Source organism: Acomys minous (genome assembly GCF_964271855.1).
Source record: "Acomys minous genome assembly, chromosome: 9".
NCBI classification, from domain to species: Eukaryota; Metazoa; Chordata; class Mammalia; order Rodentia; family Muridae; genus Acomys; species Acomys minous.
The window spans coordinates 70,343,472-70,362,272 of record NC_140490.1 but is presented as its reverse complement, the minus strand read 5'-3'; the positions used below and the strand labels follow the sequence as shown (position 1 = coordinate 70,362,272).

Below are 18,801 nucleotides of genomic sequence, written 5' to 3'. Positions count from 1 at the left end.
ACACACACACACACACACACACACACACACACACACACAAATCACACAGCTATTTCATGACTGGCCCTGTCTCAAGTACATACAGTGCGATCCAGCTGAGACATTTCATTCCTTACACTTATGTCTTGTTTAGAACATTCTTTCCTCATGAGTTGTATATCTGTTTTGGACTATGGATTCAGTGCTGTTCTACAGAGCATAATATTGCGTGCATTTTCAAAATGTCACTCTTTAAAACAAAACAAAACAAAACAAAAAACTAACAATGGGGAAATGGTAGGGTTTGGCTTTGCTCTTTTAATATAAAAAATAATTTAACAAATAAGTGAAGCCAGGCATGGTGGCGCACGCCTTTAATCCCAGCACTCGGGAAGCAGAGGCAGGCGGATCGCTGTGAGTTCGAGGCCAGCCTGGTCTACAAAGTGAGTCTAGGACAGCCAAGGCTACACAGAGAAACCCTGTCTCGAAAAACAAAAAAAAAAAAAAATGTTTTCATATAGTTGACACAAAATTAGACATAAACGTAACATAAATTCAATACTCACAAAATGTTTTTTTAAAAACATTATTTGCTGTAACAATCTTTGTTGTAAAAAAGACCAGTTACCTACACCATCTCCATTACATTTGCTTTGGTAGGGTACACCTAATTACAGTTATATTGTGTGTGTGTGTGTTGTTACTGTGTACTTTATCTGCCCTAACCAGTCAGATTAATGTCATATCCCAAGTAAAAGCATCTTCAGAACCCAGGAGATTAAAGGAGAGCCTGGGTTACAGATTCTGTGCAGCTGCCATGCACTGTTCATGGCTACATCGATCAGGTAACTCACCAAAACCGAATACCCTTTCTTACTTCTTAATCCCACCCTGTACGTGGAAATAATTTGAACCGTTTTAGCCACACCTCCCCTGCCTTCCTCATACAATTTCACTATGGATGGCTGGCTCAGCTGCAGGAACTCTTCCTCAGCAGCTGCACAGCTCACTTCACTGACAGGTTCTATGCCCACAGCATTTGAACACAGACTGACGAAGCCATCACCATGCCAACGGCAGAACATTATCTCATCATTTTCTTCCACTCTGAAATCAAATTACCCCCTGCTCATCTTTTTCACATGCCTGACATTCATAAGGGGACATTTTTCCATTCTGTTTTCACGGATTGATCCTGTAGCCTTCACTCCCTTCTTCTTCAAAGCCGACTTGTAAAGAAGCTATCAAAACACAGGTGATAGGGATAGTGACCTTTCTCCAAAAGGACATCAGCAAAGCTCGTTATTAGATTTCCACCTAGCCCAAGGTCTAGCTCCTTATCTGTTTCCACAGCTGAGTTTTCTTGGTAAGGCTCAAACCAAACCAGATAGCTTTCTGTGGTTGTACCACACCACATTTTATAGCCAATTCTAAGAGGCTTTGCATTCAGCAATCAGTCACATCACAGCATTTACACAATGACTTGTCAAAACAATAGTATTCTTCTGGGGGGGGGGCGTGTACAAGAGGAAATTTTTATTCATTTGCCTTATGAGAGGCCTCAATTTTGAAAACTTATCCTTTTGATCTAGGTGGCTATTATCTGCAAAATGCAGGTATGAGAAAATCAACTCAAATCTGTCCCTTTTAATTGCATTTCTAATCAGGGTCTGATCAGAATCAGACACTTCCCGCTACATCCCCCTCCTGGGATGCCTTACGAATCTGCTCCAGAGCAGGACACCAAACACACGCCGCCGTTTCCTGCACTGTGACTTGCAAGTTGACATTTTTCTGAGAAGCATAATTATTGGTTTCATTGACAATCAAGTTGAACGTTTCATCATCAAAAAACAACTCAAAGAGCTCCACTGGGTTCAACTTCTCACTTTTGAGATTCAGAGGCCAGGAGTCCAGCGCCGACCAGCTCGGAAAGGTAGACCTGATGTCTCTTTTAGTCCAGCCTTTCGCGGGGCCGCGGGACGCCTTTAGCTTCTTCCTCTCCGGCAGCAGGTCAGGCTCATTGTCCTCCACCTCGGAGTCATAAGAAAATGCAAGGCCTTGAAGCAGCTCACTCACCCGAGACTTGTCTTTGCCCCTCCCTTCCCGACTAATGTCTCCCGCCGCATACTGCAAAGACGTAATGTACATCCTGGCCCAGGAGTCACGGGGAGGGTAGCAATTCCTGAGAGAGTTCAAATTTGAGACCGTCCTCTCAATAGGGAAAGTAGTAGGTCCAGGAATGTGGCGTGCACAGTCTCTGGGAAAAGAAGAACATATGCCACAAAACAAAACAAACCCCCAAATCTCTATCTTCCACACATGATAAATACAAAGTAGGACCATTTCCTGGGGGCATCTACTTGGACCTTTCCTGTTTTCCCGGGGAAGATTTGCTCCACTTGGCATTCTGACACGCCCCTCGCGGCCCCCGCACCCCACCCCCGCCTTTGCACTCACTCCTCAGGTGTAATTGCTGAACCTGAGAAGCTGGTGCTGGGTGCACAGCCCCTCCCCTACGGCCCTGCAGGAGCAGGACACAGGCTTTCTGGGCTGCTTTTGGCATGTGTTGTGCTGGGCAGGCCTCTACAGGACACACTCTTCCACTGCGAGACTTTGTTAGCTCTGCCTCTAAGCTCCTTAGCCAGGCTAGCTCATGTCAGCAGTTACTTGAGCTTTCCAGATCTGCTCAACTCTTGATTCCCTGCTCTCTCTTAACTTGGACGCGATCTTGTGTCAACTCACAGGTCTTCTCGGAGATCTCAGGATTTCCGAGCAAGGATGACTTAGCACCCCTTAGCTTTACACTCATCTGGAATATACATTTCTCTGAAGAGAAGCAAAAAAAAAAAAAAAAAAAAAAAAAAGAACTCAAATTCATTGGACTTGAACTAATTTGTGTGGGATCTACAAGAAAACAAGCTAACATTAGGATGGAAAGTGTTATTTCATTATACTTACACAATTATGACACAATTGAATTATGTATCACTATTGTGTGAGTGTACCATAGTGCTTGTGTGGATGTCAAAGGACAACTTAATAGAGTCACTTATAGCCATCTCCATGTGTGTTCTGGAGGCTGAACTCAGACCATCAGCTTGAGCGTTCTCTTTACCTGCTACCGAGTCAGCTCGTCTTTTCATCTGTTACTCTGGGACTTGGGGGAGGAAGCCCGGGAGTACCTGGGTAACGTGTGGCAGTCAGAAGACAACTTTTGGGAGTTGGTTCTCTCCTTCCATCATGGGACCCTGGGATGAAACTCAGTTGGTCAGACTGTAGTGGTGAGAGTGTTTGGGTGCTTTAAAAACCTAGTTATGTTATGTGAATATCTCTTTGCTTTAATCCCAGATGTGGAACAACAGGCTGCTTCACAGAGGGTTATTATGATTTGCCTCATACACCAGCAGAGTGGTCATGAACAAAGAGACAAAGTAGAAGCAATTGGATAGCCAGTCAGGATCAACCCTGCCCCAAGGAACTGGATGTCCCTAGTGAGCCGGAAGTAGTTTAAAGAAATCTGCATCCCCTCTCCCCTCTAACCTTCTTTCTGGCCTACTTAGTGTTGGAGGCTTGGAAGGGTTTAGGGTGGAGAAGGACGGTAGATGTAAGAACCAAAATGAAATAGCTTGCGAGAATAAGCCTACAGTTGGACCTGCACGGCAAGTATTCTTAGCCTGCTGGGCCACCTTGTTGGCTTTCTGTTTTTAAGATGTTTATTTTTTTTTGTGTGTGTGTGTATGTGTGCGTGCGTGTGTGCGTGTGCGTGTATGTGTGTGTGTAATGTATATGTGAGCTCAGGTGTCGAAGGAAGCCAGATGTACCAGAACCCCTGGATCTGGAGCCACCCAAAGTTGGTGCTGAGAACTGGGCTTGTGTCCTTTGAAAGAGCAGCGAGAACTCTTGCCCACTGGATCATCTCCCTAACCCTCTGTTGCTTTTTTTTGTTTATTTTTATTTTTAAGTTGTATTTTATTTTATGTTTGTGACAGTTTCTCTCTGTAGCCCATGTTGGCCTGGACCTTATTCTGCAGGCTAAGCTGAAGCTGAAATAAAGGCAATGCTGTTTTCCTGTCCCATCCTTGTAAGCCCTGGGAATACAGGCATGAACCACCCCCCACCCCCCACCCCCCACCCCCCACTTGGCTCTTGGTTCTTAAGATGATGTTATGAATTCCATCATGACATGCCTTTCAGTGCTGAAATCTAAACTCTAAGAGCTATGGTGCCTTAAGGCCAATACGGTGAGGTCAGGATCTGGGAGAAGGAAAGGGGAAGAGTGAGGTAAGGGAGTGGGGTAGGATGCGGGACTGGAAAAGGAATGTGGTGTTGCCAGAGGCTGAGGCTCTGAAATCATAGCAGGTCTGCCACACCAGGCTGTAGCTCCCTCAAAGTGTTTGTTACATGAAACAAGGTATTTTTATTCTGATAGGCACTATGAGTCATGGTTTCAGCCATCTGATGCTGCGTGGGAGCAGATTCCCACATTCCAGTTATAACTCTGCCAAGTTGGTGGGTGTCGCATCTTGTCCTACAGTAGGACTCAGCTCATCCTCACGAGCTTAACTAAAATTTCATTCTTCTTCATTTTAGCTTCCAGATACTTGTATTTTAGAGGTCGTGGTATAGCTTAGTGGTGGAGTATAGAGGATTTACTACAAGGAGGAAGAAGAGGAATAATAAAGAAGAAAAGAAGAGAGAGGTTTATATGATCTCAGAATTAGCTTCCTCTTTCCCTAAGATGAGTAAATGTGAGCATGGGGAATCTGCACACCCTGCCCTGTGCGTGGCTAACTATCACACTTTCCATCCGCCTGCCCCACACTCTCCCTCAGGCGCTAGAGAACGTCACCGCTTCACTGGAAGGCAGCCATCTATCTGCCTGGCATCTGCTCCTTTCCTCCCAGCTTTAGGAGTGTGTATGTTGCGTTCTTGTCTGCTCCCACACAACACTTATGGAGCACCTACATTTCCCAAAGCGCATTTCCTTTTGATCCATCCCTGCCTGTCTACCTTCAGTCCTCTCACAGCTCTGACGGCTCCTTCTCGGCTGTCCTGGCAGTTTTACTCCTAGCTACACATTTCTCCATTTACACGTGCATGAAAATATAAGAGTGATCAGGCAGGACAGAATCCTGAGGAGATGCTGGAGGTAACTGCTGCCTCGAGCTTTTGCAGTTGTTCCCTACTGACGAGGCATCCCTGCACTTGGGTCTTCGGATCACAGCAGAGGGGTGCCTCCTCTGTTGTTCCAGGGAAGCAGGCTTTGACTGGCTTTTCTGCTTCCATCCAGGCAGGATCTGGACCACTCAGGACATAGACACTTACCTATTGAGTGTGCTTGAGTTCTTCCCACCTTGTACCACTTCTTCAGAAGTGTCCTGCTCTAAATGAACAAAACTGTCATTAGTTGCAATTATGCTAAAACAACACGGTAACTATTATCCCATAAGTTACAATTAAATTAATAATTAGTCTATAACTCAGAAATATAAATGAAAAGAGGACAATCTCCTGGAGTATTGAATAAATGTTTCCAATGAAAACAAGTAAAAAATATCAACATATATCACAGGAGTGCACAGTTGCAATCGGAGAAAATGTAGCCCAGGGGCTGGGGGTAGTAACGCACTCTTTAATCCCAGCACTTGGGAGGTAATGTCAGGCGATCTCTGTGAGTTTGAGGCCAGTCTAGTTTACATAGTGGGTTCCAGGCCAGCCAAGGCCACATAGTGAGGCCCTGTCTCAAAACAAACAAATCCAAAGAACACCGGCCCCTCCCAAAAAAGAAGAAATTGTAGCACAGAGGGGGAGATAATAAGAAAGGCCAACTCAGGTACCAGACCAAGTAGAAAGCGGTCCTAACAGGGCAAGGCGTGTTTAAGGGAAATTATACATGGACAGTAGTGTTCTCGGTCAGGAGAACTTCTCTCGAGGCAAAAGGGACCAGGCAGAGGCACTCATGGGGGCTTTGACGTATGAAAGGATATCTGAAGGTATCAAGCTATATGGAACCAGGATGGGATTGAAAAGGATGCAGAGAAGTCACCGATGCAGTGAGTGCGTAGGGACAGAAACTGTGGGTCACAGGGGAAATGAACAAGCAGGGCCATCAACAGGAGACATGACTGGGAAGGGTACAAAATGGCCAGGGCTATGGCAGGTCTGCAAGCAGCAGCCAGGATGAAGGGCAACAACCCATAGCAATGTGAGGTCCCCAGTGGCCGAGGAGGCGGGGTTAATGACGAGAATAGAGACAAAATGGAGCCAGCCACAGCCTGGCTTCACTTATTACACCCATGGCCTCTTGCTGAGCTGAGCTCCCACTGAGCCTCCTCTGAGCCAGATGGGAGCACTCCTCTGAGGCAAGGGCCTGGGCTGTTTCTTCCCCAGTTTTCACCAGTGGCTAAAAGGAAAAGAAAAACTGGATGAAGAGCTACAGATGGTGTTGTTCTTTGGTAAGAACGGTGTGGTGGCACACACCTTTAATCCCAGCACTTGGGAGGCAGGGCAGGCAGATTGCTGTGAGTTCGAGGCCAGGCTGGTCTACAAAACGAGTCCAGGACAGACACTAACACAGAGAGACCCTGTCTTGAAACCTACATCCACCAAAAAAAAAAAAAAAAAGGCCCCCATAGCCTTATAGGTTTGAATGCTTGGTCATCAGGAGTGGCACTACCTGAGAGGCATTAAATAGTGGGTCTCAACCTTCCTAATGCTGCCACCCTTCAATACAGTTCCTCATGTTGTTGTGACCCCCAACCATCAAAACAGTTTTGTTGCTACTTCATAACTGCAATTTTGTTACTGTTATGAGTCATAATGTAAATATTTTTGGAGACAGAGGTTTGCCAAAAGGGTCATGACCTACAGGTTGAAAACCACTGGATCTCAACAAGGTGTGGCCTTGTTGGAGGAAATGTGTCAGTGGGGGTGAGCTTTGGGTTTCAAAAGCCCAAGTCAGTCCTAGTGTCTGTTCCTGCTTTCTGCAGATGCAGATATAGAACTCTCAGCTTCTTCTCCAGCACCATGTCTGCCTGCATGCTGCCATGCTCCTCACCCTAATGACAGGCTACCAAGAAGAGACTTGATACCCTATGAGCATATACAGGGGGAGGAGGTCCACCTCAGTCACAGTCATAGGGGAAGGGAGTCAGGGGAAAATGGGAGGGAGGGAGGAATGGGAGGATACAAAGGATGGGATAACAATTTAGATGTAATATGAATAAATTAATAAAATATATTTAAAATAAAAAGAAATTAAGTCTCAGAGGCTAAAAACATGCTAGGCCTAGGTTAGATTGTATGGAGGCTAGAAGCTTCCAGGACTAGGCCTAGGTTAGCAGAGGGAGGCAGTAAGCCTCCCAGACAACATTGCAGCCAGGAGAATAGAAGTTCCTTTTATATTCTGTGGGCAGGAGGTTTTTGTGTAGTTTAAATTCTGATTTCCTGTCTAAATGTTGTGTAAACTCTTCTCCCAAATTTGTCTCCCTGATATGTCAATAAAGCAGCTTACAGCCAATCAATGAGCAGGGGGAGAGAATAGGGCTGAACTTCCTGCCAGCCAGGAGAGGAGGAGTTAGGAGAAGAAACAGGGGTTTCAGCCACGGGTAGAGATCCAAGGAAGACCAGGAGGAAGGAGCTGGAGCCCAGGAAAGCTACAAAGTGCAAGTATGGCTGGGACGTTTGCTGGGAGTGAGACAAAATAACATAGAGGGCTAAGGATAGACGTAAACTGCTCACGATTGTATTGTGAAGCTTTATTTTAAACAAATATAAAAGGGTCTCAATTATTTCTGTGATAGCTGGGTTAAGAAATAATCACTGTTTTATAAAAACACTGTTTTATAAAAATAATTTCTACAACACTCCAGAGATAAGAATGCTTTAAAAAAAATGGAAAGCTCCTGCCTATTTTAAAGCAGGTTGCTTGGGAAGGGTCTTGTGGTATTTTTCTCTATGACCCAAGACAAAGACCCACATCAACTGGGTGGCCTTGAGCTACCCTACTGTAAAGGTGAAATGGTTTAGCCCCTACTGATTTGGCTTGGAGCCCCCCAACCCCCATGATAGTGACATGATTCAGTCTTCCAAGGGTGTAGGGGAAGAGCTAAAGACTTCTTCTATAAGCAATTGGACCTTTGACAGTTCCCTCTCTCTCTCTCTCTCTCTCTCTCTCTCTCTCTCTCTCTCTCTCTCTCTCACAGTCTCTGTCTCTTGACTTGGAAGAACCTTTTTGGAAGAAGCTCCAGTTAAGATAGTAATCCTCACTTTGGGCTTGCAGAAACAGCACAGAAGCAGCTGGCACGATCAAGGTAAAACAGTATTGTAGGAAAGAGAGCTAGGGAGCCTTCTTGGATTTGAAGGAGCAAGCAAAAGGAAAAGTAGTTAGATAGAATGACAGAGATAGAAAGAGATTTTTAAAAGAGCTAATAGTTTAGTTGTAGAATCAGGCTTGTAAATAGATATATTGTATATAGTTCAGAAATTAAAGTTACCTTGCTGAGCTAGCAGGTTTTTACCTCAGTATTTGCCTCCCATGTCTTCATTGGTATAAATGTTAGATAATTTAAACAGTTACAAGATTGCCTTGAGTCTCAGAAGAGACCTTGAACTTTGGAACAGTGTAGAAGCTGTTATAGACTACAGAGACTTGAAATTGGATGGAAAACTTTTTTTTTTTGGTATTATTTTATGGCTACAAGCCTATAAGGGGCCAGGGAGTGGAAAGTACTGGTTTGAATAAGAATGTCCCCCATTGGCTCACAGATCTGAATGCTTGGTCATGAGCGGTTGACACTACTTGATTAGGAGATATGTCACTGTTGGAGTAGGTGTGGCCCTGTTGGAGGAAGTGTGCCACTGGGGATGAGCTTTAGGGTTTCAGAAGCCCAAGCCAGTCCCAGTTATCTCTCTCTTTCTGCTGCCTGTAGCTCCAGATGTGGAACTCTCATCTGCTTCTCCAGCATTGTGTCTGCCTGGGTGCCACTATGCTCCCTGCCATGATGACAAGGTACTAAACCTCTGGAACTGCAAGCGTGCCCTAAGTACATGCTTTCCTTTGTAAAAACTGCCATGGGATGGCATCTCTTTACAGCAATAGAACACTGACTAAGACAGACGGTGTTAAAGATGTTGAATATTGAAGGGCAATGGTGGTGGTGGTGCATGCCTTTAATTTTAGCTCTCCAGAGGGAGAGGCAGGCAGATCTTTGTAAGTTTGAGGCTAGCATGGTCTACAAAGCAAGTCCTGGACAGCCAGTGCTACACTGAAAAACCCTGTCTCAAACAAAACAAAGCAAAGCAAAACAAAACAAAAAACAAAAACAAAAACAACAAACCAAACCAACAACCAACCAAAACAAAGCAAACCAAACCAAACCAAACCAACCAAACCAAACCAAAAGACGTTGAATATTGTAAACCTGTGGTGCAGCCACTCAGGGCCCTTTGTAAATGTGTGGGAACTTTGGGGTGTAGTGCTTATGCTCAGATCCAGCACATTCCACTGCTATTCAGGGCCGAGCAAACACTGGACATGTGATGATGTGTGGAACAGCCCACAGAGCAGCAAACTGTCCCAAATGGTGCAGGGCTTTGGAGTACCCTGCTAGACGAAACCTGTACCAATACACTTATACTGCACCTGGGCATAAGATGCTTAAGACTGTTTTAAAATAATACTGGAAACAAAGAAATTAATTTAAGAGTGTTTCCTAGAAGAAAGCTTGTATAGCATAAAGACCCTGTCACAAACATGGACTTGACTGTTCTGGTCAACATAACTACCTGCTGTGGCTGAAGAGCACATCAAAGACAACATGGACTTCTGAGGCTTCTTTTAATAGATTTGGATCCTTATAAGTCTAGAGATCTTGCAAATTTTCATAATAAAAATTATTTAAAATATTTCAAATCCATATAATTTAAAAAAATTATATGCTGTAATAATAATTTTGGTGGCTGCCTGTGGTTCTTCATCTATATTTGATATTGTCCCCAAAAGTCTACCATCTAGCTTTCCATTAATCTCTTAATTTTTGGTTTCATGTTCTTATTTATGCAGTTTTCCCATTGCCTGAAAAGGACACACTATCCCATCTTTCCCAGACTGATGTAGGCTCTCATAAGGAGGGCTAGTAAATTTCAAGATTGGATGACTTCTGTTTACCTTATCTCTACCCTATCCCAAAGGGCACAGACTTATTTTTATACCAAAAGCTTTCCTTTTTAAAAAACATTACTTCTCTTATGTTTCAAAATTACAATGTGATCACACCATATCCCCTGTCCCTTTCCTTCCCCCAAATCCTCTCATATACGCCTCCTTTCTCTCTTTCAAATTCATGGCCTAGTTTTTCATGAATTGTTGTTACATGTATATATGCATAGTTCTATTCCATATACATTCCTAAATATAACTTGCGCAGTCTGTGTAACGTTACCGGGATGTCTGTTTTCAGCCCTGACCATTTGGTATTGCAAAGATTTCCTTGTTTAAGTAATATTACCTCTTTTTACCATCTCCCCTTTATCTACATATAATTTGCCTAGAAATCTATATTGGTTCCCTTAGTCTATTATAAGGGCACAAAATTGTTAGCTTTAAAAAAAAATGTATTCTCTCAATGTCCCAGAGACTAGAAGTCTAAAATCAAGGTATCAGCAGGTGCCAGCAGGGCCATGTTCTCTTGGAAAGCCCTAGGAGAGGGTCTTCCTTGCCTCTTTTCTGGGATTCTGGATGCTATTAGTAATCCTTGGTATTTCTCTACTTGTAGGAGTAAGATGTTACTTGGTGTTGGGGAATGGTCTGATGTATTTTGATGCTAATTATTGCTTGCTGTTTCTGTGACCCACCTTTTGCTTAATAAAAAGCCATACCACCTGGGCAGGGTAAAGGAGATAGGTGGGGCTAGGAGAGCGACCTGAAGGGAAGAGAGGAAGGCAACCATGGGTTAGATGGAGGAGAAGCACATGGCCGGCATGGATGGAGAATCCGGCCCAGATGAAGAGCATTAGCAAGTATTTGGGATTATGGATGGAAGGTAGCTCAATAGACTTTATTGGAAGCTGATGGGATGGGATTGAGGCATCGATCCCATGTCTGCGCCACTATGGGATTGATAACTGCCCTGCCCCAGGGTAACTAAGGCTATTTTAAAATATAACAAGTGTCTGTGTCTTGACTGATTGCTAGCCGGCCCTACTGATAATACAGATAATACAGGTAATTTAAAAACAGTATCTCAGCCTCTGTCATCACCGGCATTCCTCCTGTGTATCTGTCTCCACCATCCTTCACATAAGGCCGTTCGTCATGGGGTTTGGGCCCACTCACCACAGTATGACCTCTTTACTTCATTATATCTTCAAAGAGATTCATTTTCAAGTCAGGCCATCTTCCTTGGTACCCACAATTAGGACTTACCATATCTTCTGAGGGGACAAAATTCAACTCCCATGTTAGCTCAGCTTCAGTTAAATTTCTATCTGTTTGGCCTTTTATAATTTGATTCAACATTAGTTTTCATCTTCATCTACCCTCTGACTTTCTTGGTGTCCTCATATTTATTCCTTCTTAATTTGTAATCATTGATTATACATTGGGGCAAACATCTAACTACTTTGCTATTTCCTCACATATAATCATACTGAAGCCTTTATAGTGTGGAATATATACTTTACTTTTCAATACATTTTTTAGTTTTTGGATTTTTTTTTTTTTTTTTTTTTTTTAGACAGAGTTTCTCTGTGCAGCCCTGGCTGTCCTAGACTCAATCTTGTAGACTAGACTGGTCTCAAACTCATAGTGATTCACCTGCCTCTGCCTCTTGAGTGGTAGGATTAAAAGCGTGCACCACCACAGCCAGCCTTTTTAATAAGTTTAAAAAAGATTTATGATATATATAGTGCTCTTCCTGCATGTACACCTGTAGGCCAGAAGAGGGCATCAGATCCCAGAATAGATGGTTGTGAACCATGATGTGGTTGTTAGGAATTGAACTCAGGACCTCTGGAAGAGCAGAGAGTGCTCTTAACTGTGTGTGTGTGTGTGTGTGTGTGTGTGTGTGTGTGTGTGTGTGTGTATGTATGTATATATGTGTATATATATATATATGTATATCTATACATACACACATATATATGACTGTTTTCTTAAATCCGTATTATATTACATTTATAGCAATTGGCTTTATATTTAAAGTATGTATATGTGGATGACATTTACAAACAGGTAGTTGATAAAAACATGAGGTATTAGGTCTGATGTGATTAACAAGAGGTCACGGAAGAGCAGAGAAGACAACAGCATAAAGAACAAATTCAGCAAAAGACCCAGGGAAGACCCTCCCCATCCTATGCGCACCTCCCTGCATTTCTGTCTCTTTCTGTTTCTGTATCCACAAGACAGGGTATGACCATGTAAACCATGCTGACCTAGAACTTGCAGTGACACCCGCCCCCCCCCCCACCTCTGTTTCCCAAATGCAGGAAGTATAGGTGTGTGCCGCATGCCTGGCTGAACAGAGAATCTTACACCACCCTCTTTACTCCTATCCCTTGAAATCTGAACGCACAGACTAAGGCTGAAGCCATGAGCATAGGCTGTCTGGATGATGAGCACACGGTCTGTGATAGTCTGTGACAAGTGAGCATGAGGGAACTGCACCTTCAGGCTGAGAGAGTGGGCCAAGAGAAGGGCAGCTCCGGCTCGAGGCAATAGGATCACTATTAAGCTCCTATAAACTTGACAGCTGCTCACCTGGAGCCTAGCTGAGTTAGACTCGGGGCACTGCTGCAGCTGCACTGTCTTTGGAACTTCCTTCCTGGAGACAGGCTATTCCTGGAGGAGCACATCCTTTAACGAGAGAAGACAAGAGCCCTCGTGATACACCACTGCCCTGGAAGTTGCCTTTGTTTGGATCCAGTCTCCTAAATCTGCCTTCGGTTTTAAAAACATCTAAAGCAAGATGCAGATTTTACCAACTGAGATAAAAGCACTGCAACTGTTTCTAAGCCTCTGATGCTTGGTTGTTGCTCAAGCGCAGAACTGAGCAGGAGGGAGACTTGGGAGTGCACTTTACTCACATACATTAATACAGTTAAAACCATAGATAAGAGAGGAGGAAGAAGCTGCTGGTGCATGCTGCAGCATCTGAGTAACATATGGTCCACTATGGTCAATCCTCACACAAGACAAACATCTAGTAGACAAAGGTCAAAGGTCAGGTGACTTACATTTTAGAAGTATCTTAATCTGTTGAATTAAAAAAACAAAGGAAACAAACAAACAAAACTCCACCCCCTACCAAAAACAATAACAGCACACACACACACACACACACACACACACACACACACACACACACACACTCTAAATAAATGAAGACAAAAAAATTTGAATGTACCAGTGATTTGATTTTTAAAAAAAACAAAAAACAAAAAGTAAATCCTGGGTTCAAGCAATCTTTCCTTAGCCTCGTGAGTAGCTGAACTACAGCCATATGTTACTAGGACTGATTTCATACTCAAAATTTGTTGAGTGGATCCCAAATATTTTAAGTTTTAAATGGTTTTATTTATGTGTGTGTGTGTGTGTGTGTGTGTGTGTGTGTGTGTGTGTACCCACACAGGCATGCACATAGAGGTTAGAAGACAACTTGCAAAGGTCAGCTCTCTCCTTCCACCATGTGGGTCCTGGGGATTCATCTTAGGCTGTCAGGCTGAAAGGCAAGCATGCTTACCCTCTGCGCCCTTATATATTTTACACAACACATACACACACACACACACACACACACACACACACACACAGAGAGAGAGAGAGAGAGAGAGAGAGAGAGAGAGAAAGCTTGAGACCTGACACACACTCAGGTCCCCTCTAGGGAGACAATGCATCTATCAGTGCCCTTCTTCCAGCATCCTCACCAAACTCACCTCTGGTACCCACCGCTCCGACTCCTGGGGGAGCTGTGGAGGGTCACATGTCAGGGAGCTGACCCCAGGCTGAAGGAACTGGAGGCTCTGATACTCCAAAGAGGCTCCTGGATACTCTGCCACCACTAGGTGCATGTCCTGTTCCTGACCATAGAAAGTAGCCTGGAGACAAAAGATTCACCTTGGAAAAGCGTCCTGGTGGGAGCCAGAGGTTGCCACCAAGGGATCGCAGAACACGCTCCACTGACCAATCCAGAGAACGAGCAAGGACAGACACAGATTCACTCAGCAAGTTAGCACTGCAGACTCACTCAGACGGGCCCTCCTCAGGGTCTGGGGACCCAATCAAGGCAGGCAAGAGAGACAAAGGTCTATCCCCAGAAAGACACAGAGATAGCGTGCCTGAGCTGTGGGGAAAAATGGAGTGAGGACTAGGGTCTGTACACTATCTCAAAATGTCTTTTAAAAAAATCGCAAAATTACCAAGGGGAAAACCAATAATTCTCTAGAGAAGAAACTTGACAAGCACTACCATGACCTGTGCGGGAAGGGCAGAAGCATCCCTGTGTGCCTCCTGAAAGGACTGAGGAGAGGACACCCTGGGTTGCAGGACCATTGATTCCACTGTGATGCCTGAGACTGTGAACTGTTAAGCGCTTGTCTCTTGTTTGGTGCGGTTGAGCCCTAGCGCATGCCTCTAATCCCAGAGCTTTCTGTACACAGGATTTCATAAAGTCAACCCTACATCAAGAGGTGGAGCAAGAAACCAGCTGACAGGGATTAAAGAACAGGAGGGACTTTGAGTTGAGGGGAGACTTAAGACAGTGTGTAGAAATAGGAGTTTTTAGGCTCTTGAGCTCTTCGGCTCCGTTTTTGGCTTTTTGGGCTTTTGAGGTAACAAGCCCTTGGGGTTTTTTTGGTTGGTTGGTTCGGTTTTTGTTTTTTGTCTTTTTTGTTTGTTTGTTTTTTGTTGTTGTTGTTGTTTTTGCTTTTCCTCCTAGGCTGTCAGCTGAGCTAGTGAGCCTTTGGGGACTTTTCCATCTGGATGCAAGCTGAGAAGGAAGATCAGCTGGGCGCTTTCTCTGCCTCTCTTGAGCCAGCAGGTTTTCACCTCCGCATCTGGCTCCTGAATCTTTACTGGAAAAATAAAACGTCTTAAAATTTCGTTTAATACAACCCTGCCCTCTGTGGTAGATATCTAGCCAAAGTGTACAACTTGGTGATCATATGCAGATGGTAAAAGCATGTCCTTTGCTCTTCATAAATACACACCAAAGTATTCGGAGGTAAAGGGACATACTTACAATTATCTGCCATCTGGTTCTATGTGGGAATCTGCATAAATGTGCATGCCTATGTACAAAAAATATGCGTGGGGTAGGTGGGGCACATCATGGAACCAGGGTTACCAACAGCTCAACCCGGGTGAAGAGTACAAGCGAGCTCTATGGTTTTTGCGGCCCTTCTTTAAATTATGAATTATTTCAGAAAGTAAGGTTAAGCATTAGCAGATATGCATTCTCCCCTCTATTTCTCCCTTACTAGCACATTGTTATGCTCTCACCTGCTGCCCCGGGTCTGGGTCTCCGTGCTGCGAGGCTAGAGTCGCCAGCAATGTTGCTGCCTCGTCACCGCTCCGCAGAGGACACCTCTGTATCCGGGCTCGGAGTTCGTTGGGCAGGATGGTCAGGAACTGCTCCAGCACCAGCAGCTCCAGGATCTGCTCCTTGCTGTGAGTCTCTGGCGGCAGCCACCGATGGCAAAGTGCACGGAGCTGAGCCAGAGCTTCCCAGGGCCCAGGAGCCTCCTGGTAACAGAACTGCCGCAGCGGGCAGAGTTCCTGAGGGTACGCCCCACCCTCCTGTGAGTTAGCTGGCTGCTCCCAGGTGGGATCTTCCGCCTTCATGGTCACAAGGCTGCCTTCATTCTCGGGAGCGGAACCCGGCAAAACCTCATAATGTTGAATTTAGAAGTCGCAGGAAGGGTCATTTAGCTGAAGTCTATGCTTCAGAAATGTATTTATAAATGAACATCTACAGTATAAGAATTGAACACAAAGTTAAAGTCAAATTAAAACCCTATGAAACATATTCTTATTTTTGTCTCCTCTATGCTGTGCTCAAAGGCTAACCCTATGGGTCAAAAATCATATCCTGAGCACTAAAGGAGTTGAGCCTAGAGATTAGGGATATACCATGAGAGAAGAAAGGCTAGCAATCAGAGTGACGGCCCAGGCATGGTGGCCTGTGCCTGCAACCCTGGCACGCAGAAGCTAGTGTGGACTACACAGTAAGTTCAAGGTCAGGCGGGCCTGAATAAAGAGAGTCCATCTCAGTGGAGCTGACCACAGCAAAACCTTCCACACCAAATGTGCTACACACAAGCTAGAGAGTAGGGACAGTTTGGCATATGGAGAAGCCAGAGAGCTATCTTGGCAGAAACACAGGACAGTTGAAAGGCTGATTATCGATATGCATCGACTATTTCACTTTACGTGCAGACATGGTACTGTGTTTCCATAGTTTCATATCACCAATGCTTTCTATACTGAGCTTGATCTTGCATTGCTCCTATAATTCCTGTCTCAAAATCTGTGCTGACCTATAACTTGCTTTGATAAACAGAGTAGAAAAGACATGACACAGAAAAAGGAAGTGCCCCTATAGCTCTCAGGACACTGCCATAAGACAACCATACTATGAGGAGACCCAAGTTTGTCACAAAGGTCACTTGAAATCAGGCCTCCTAAACTAAAGCCGAGCTGCCTCTAGAGCCTAGATAATTTATTGACTAAATACAGCTATATGTGTAACTCCAAGTAGGGCCAGCCATAGAACTGGGCAGTAATCCACAGACCCTCAAGAAACTTTTCATTATTAGTGTTTTATTATCTATCTATTTATTTTTGTAGAACAACAGATACCTGAAACAGTACACATGAGTACACATGGAGCAACTTCTTTATTCTTCCCTCATCTCACTTTTTCCATTTGTGATCTCAACTTCAGCAGATCTCTTTCAAGGACATGTACATCTTCTTCTGGTTCCAAGTTTCCTGTAGACTCCAAATTTCCAGTGTCAGCAGAATGCCTCCAGCTTCCCAAAAGGAAATCAGAGTCCCCTCACAGAGGGTTCATTACGTGTAATTCTCCACTTCTATTGCTGTCAACCGCTTTCCATGCCTTTAGGCTCTATATCAGGGCCTCTCTGATCACTGAGTTTGCCTAAGGGATGCTCTTACAGCTGTCCCTTCCTGTTTCCTTAGTCATCGCTTTCGCCCACTGTTACAGTAATTTTATTTCTTACTTCTGTCCTTCCATCATTCAGTGATTTATATTTCCTAAAGCTTTGGATCATTCTTGAACACATCGCCTGTGTTTGTGTGAAATACATTTGGCATTTACTATTTTCTTGCTTGTAACTCCGAAAATCCTTTGGATGGGATAATGTGTGTGTTAAAATAATGACCACTCAACAATTACTCAATTAACCAGGCCTACATAATAAAGTCTCCATCGAAATCCAGAAGGGCAGGGTTTGTGGAGCTCCCAAACAGCTGGAGGTTGATGCCTCCACAGAGGGCATGGGAGCACCACATCCCTTCCACAGAGGGCATGGGAGCACCACATCCCTTCCATAGAGGGCATGGGAGCACCACATCCCTTCGTCTTATCCCAGGAAACACAAGGGCACTTTCTACCTCACCTCTACGCTTTAGGATATATGCTCTATAACACAGGAGGAAGCCTATTCCCTGAGTTCTGTGCACTCCATGCCCTGGGAGGGGCGAGTAAAGCCCTGGTTTCCAGCCAGTGGGGTCAAAAGTGTAGGGAAAACAAGCTGGAGGTTACAACTGATGCTGAAAGTGGGAACCAGGCTTGCGCCTTGTAGAACGGAGCCTCGGCATATACAGCCCGCCCATCTACAAGGAATTGGGGAACATCTAGTGGTGTTCAGAGAAGAAACAACAGCTTGTTTGCTGGTGGGGAGACATCGCTACCACCTTTTGAGGTCAGAGGTGTGTTCCACAGTGACTGTTGTAGTGTGAGAGAAGAGTGAAAAAGAATTTTTTTTCCTTAGAGAATCTGATCTTATCTGAGTTTTACTTTTAGTTTACCACCAAGTATATTTAGTGCCTCATTATTTTCTATGTATAAAATTAATCCTGGATTAAAAGAAGTTAGTTCCTACCTACAAGAAAACCACGGTCTTCCCAATTCCTCATTCACCACACCCTGGCATTTGTCCTCCCCCACTTTGTAGTGGTCCGTCCTTCCAACGTGAACTCCCACTGGCAGGTAACCTGCTCTGTGGGTGCACAAGCTTCTGTAGCCACCCTCAAACCATGGGGAAAAGCGAGCCACACAGCTCCCAGAGGGGTGTGTACCGCTAGTGTATGCCTTCCATCCTTCAGTTTCTATTACAGATCAAGGCACAGCCATCCCTGCCCCTGGCAGAGCTCTACACAAACTCTAGAAACGCAGCACGTACCTCGTACCCAACAAAGACCGGTAGACTTCTTGACGGATGTAATAGATGGACCTGAGGGGCATTGGCCAGTGCTCTACTGTGCCCAGAATCTATGCTAACACTGTACGCCAGCGCCTAGTGCACAGCATCTAAGTGTGTCTATTCGCTGTTTAAAAGTTTAGGGAATGTGTGCAACGGGGACGTGTCGAAGTTCACTCAAGAAAGGCTGCTACCAGAGCCGGAGGCCAGAGCGCCACAGCCTGACGATGCCTGCTGTTAGTCCCCGAGCCAGCAGCGGTGCAGCTCGGCCGGAAGGGGTCCAACGGCATGAGGGACAGGGCGCACTTCCTGCAGACGGAGCCGAGCACCGAGGGGGCACTTCCTGTAGAAGGAGCTGGAGAACCCACGGCTACT

The 18,801-nt window shown here is 44.8% G+C and overlaps 2 protein-coding genes and 1 long non-coding RNA gene across 3 annotated transcripts in view; 1 reads left to right on the top strand and 2 right to left on the bottom strand.

Moving 5' to 3' along the window:
- The window catches only part of LOC311604719, a 25,592-nt gene extending 11,452 nt beyond the window's left edge, over nt 1-14,140 (top strand). Inside the window, exon 4 of the long non-coding RNA XR_014781620.1 lies at nt 14,129-14,140. This is a non-coding gene — a long non-coding RNA (uncharacterized lncRNA). The remainder of the gene's footprint in view (nt 1-14,128) is intronic.
- PGBD1 (piggyBac transposable element derived 1) lies at nt 1,199-2,235 on the bottom strand (the record flags this gene model as incomplete). The annotated part of the gene is given in 5 exon segments (XM_084795325.1): nt 1,199-1,434; nt 1,437-1,515; nt 1,518-1,673; nt 1,677-1,739; nt 1,741-2,235. Coding segments are annotated over 5 exon segments (924 nt in total). The 5' UTR covers nt 2,131-2,235.
- Nucleotides 4,173-18,801, bottom strand: LOC311604715 (piggyBac transposable element-derived protein 1-like). Its single transcript, XM_084794783.1, has 7 exons — nt 18,621-18,801; nt 16,841-16,972; nt 15,482-15,950; nt 13,931-14,079; nt 12,743-12,838; nt 5,308-5,365; nt 4,173-4,634 (listed from the first exon to the last, which is right to left on the bottom strand). The coding sequence occupies exons 3-6, from the start codon at nt 15,821-15,823 to the stop codon at nt 5,350-5,352; spliced, it is 603 nt and encodes a 200-aa protein (XP_084650909.1). The 5' UTR covers nt 15,824-15,950; nt 16,841-16,972; nt 18,621-18,801; the 3' UTR covers nt 4,173-4,634; nt 5,308-5,349.

Bases quoted from the DNA above. Each gene is read 5' to 3' on its own strand.
- LOC311604715 (XM_084794783.1), bottom strand. From the start codon at position 15,823: ATGAAGGCGGAAGATCCCACCTGGGAGCAGCCAGCTAACTCACAGGAG. The intron at 14,080-15,481 runs GTGAGAGCATAA...TTTTGTCTCCAG, and splicing joins ACCCAGACCCGGGGCAGCAG to GCTACTTTCTATGGTCAGGA. The intron at 12,839-13,930 runs GTGGGTACCAGA...CTCTCGTTAAAG, and splicing joins CTCCCCCAGGAGTCGGAGCG to GATGTGCTCCTCCAGGAATA.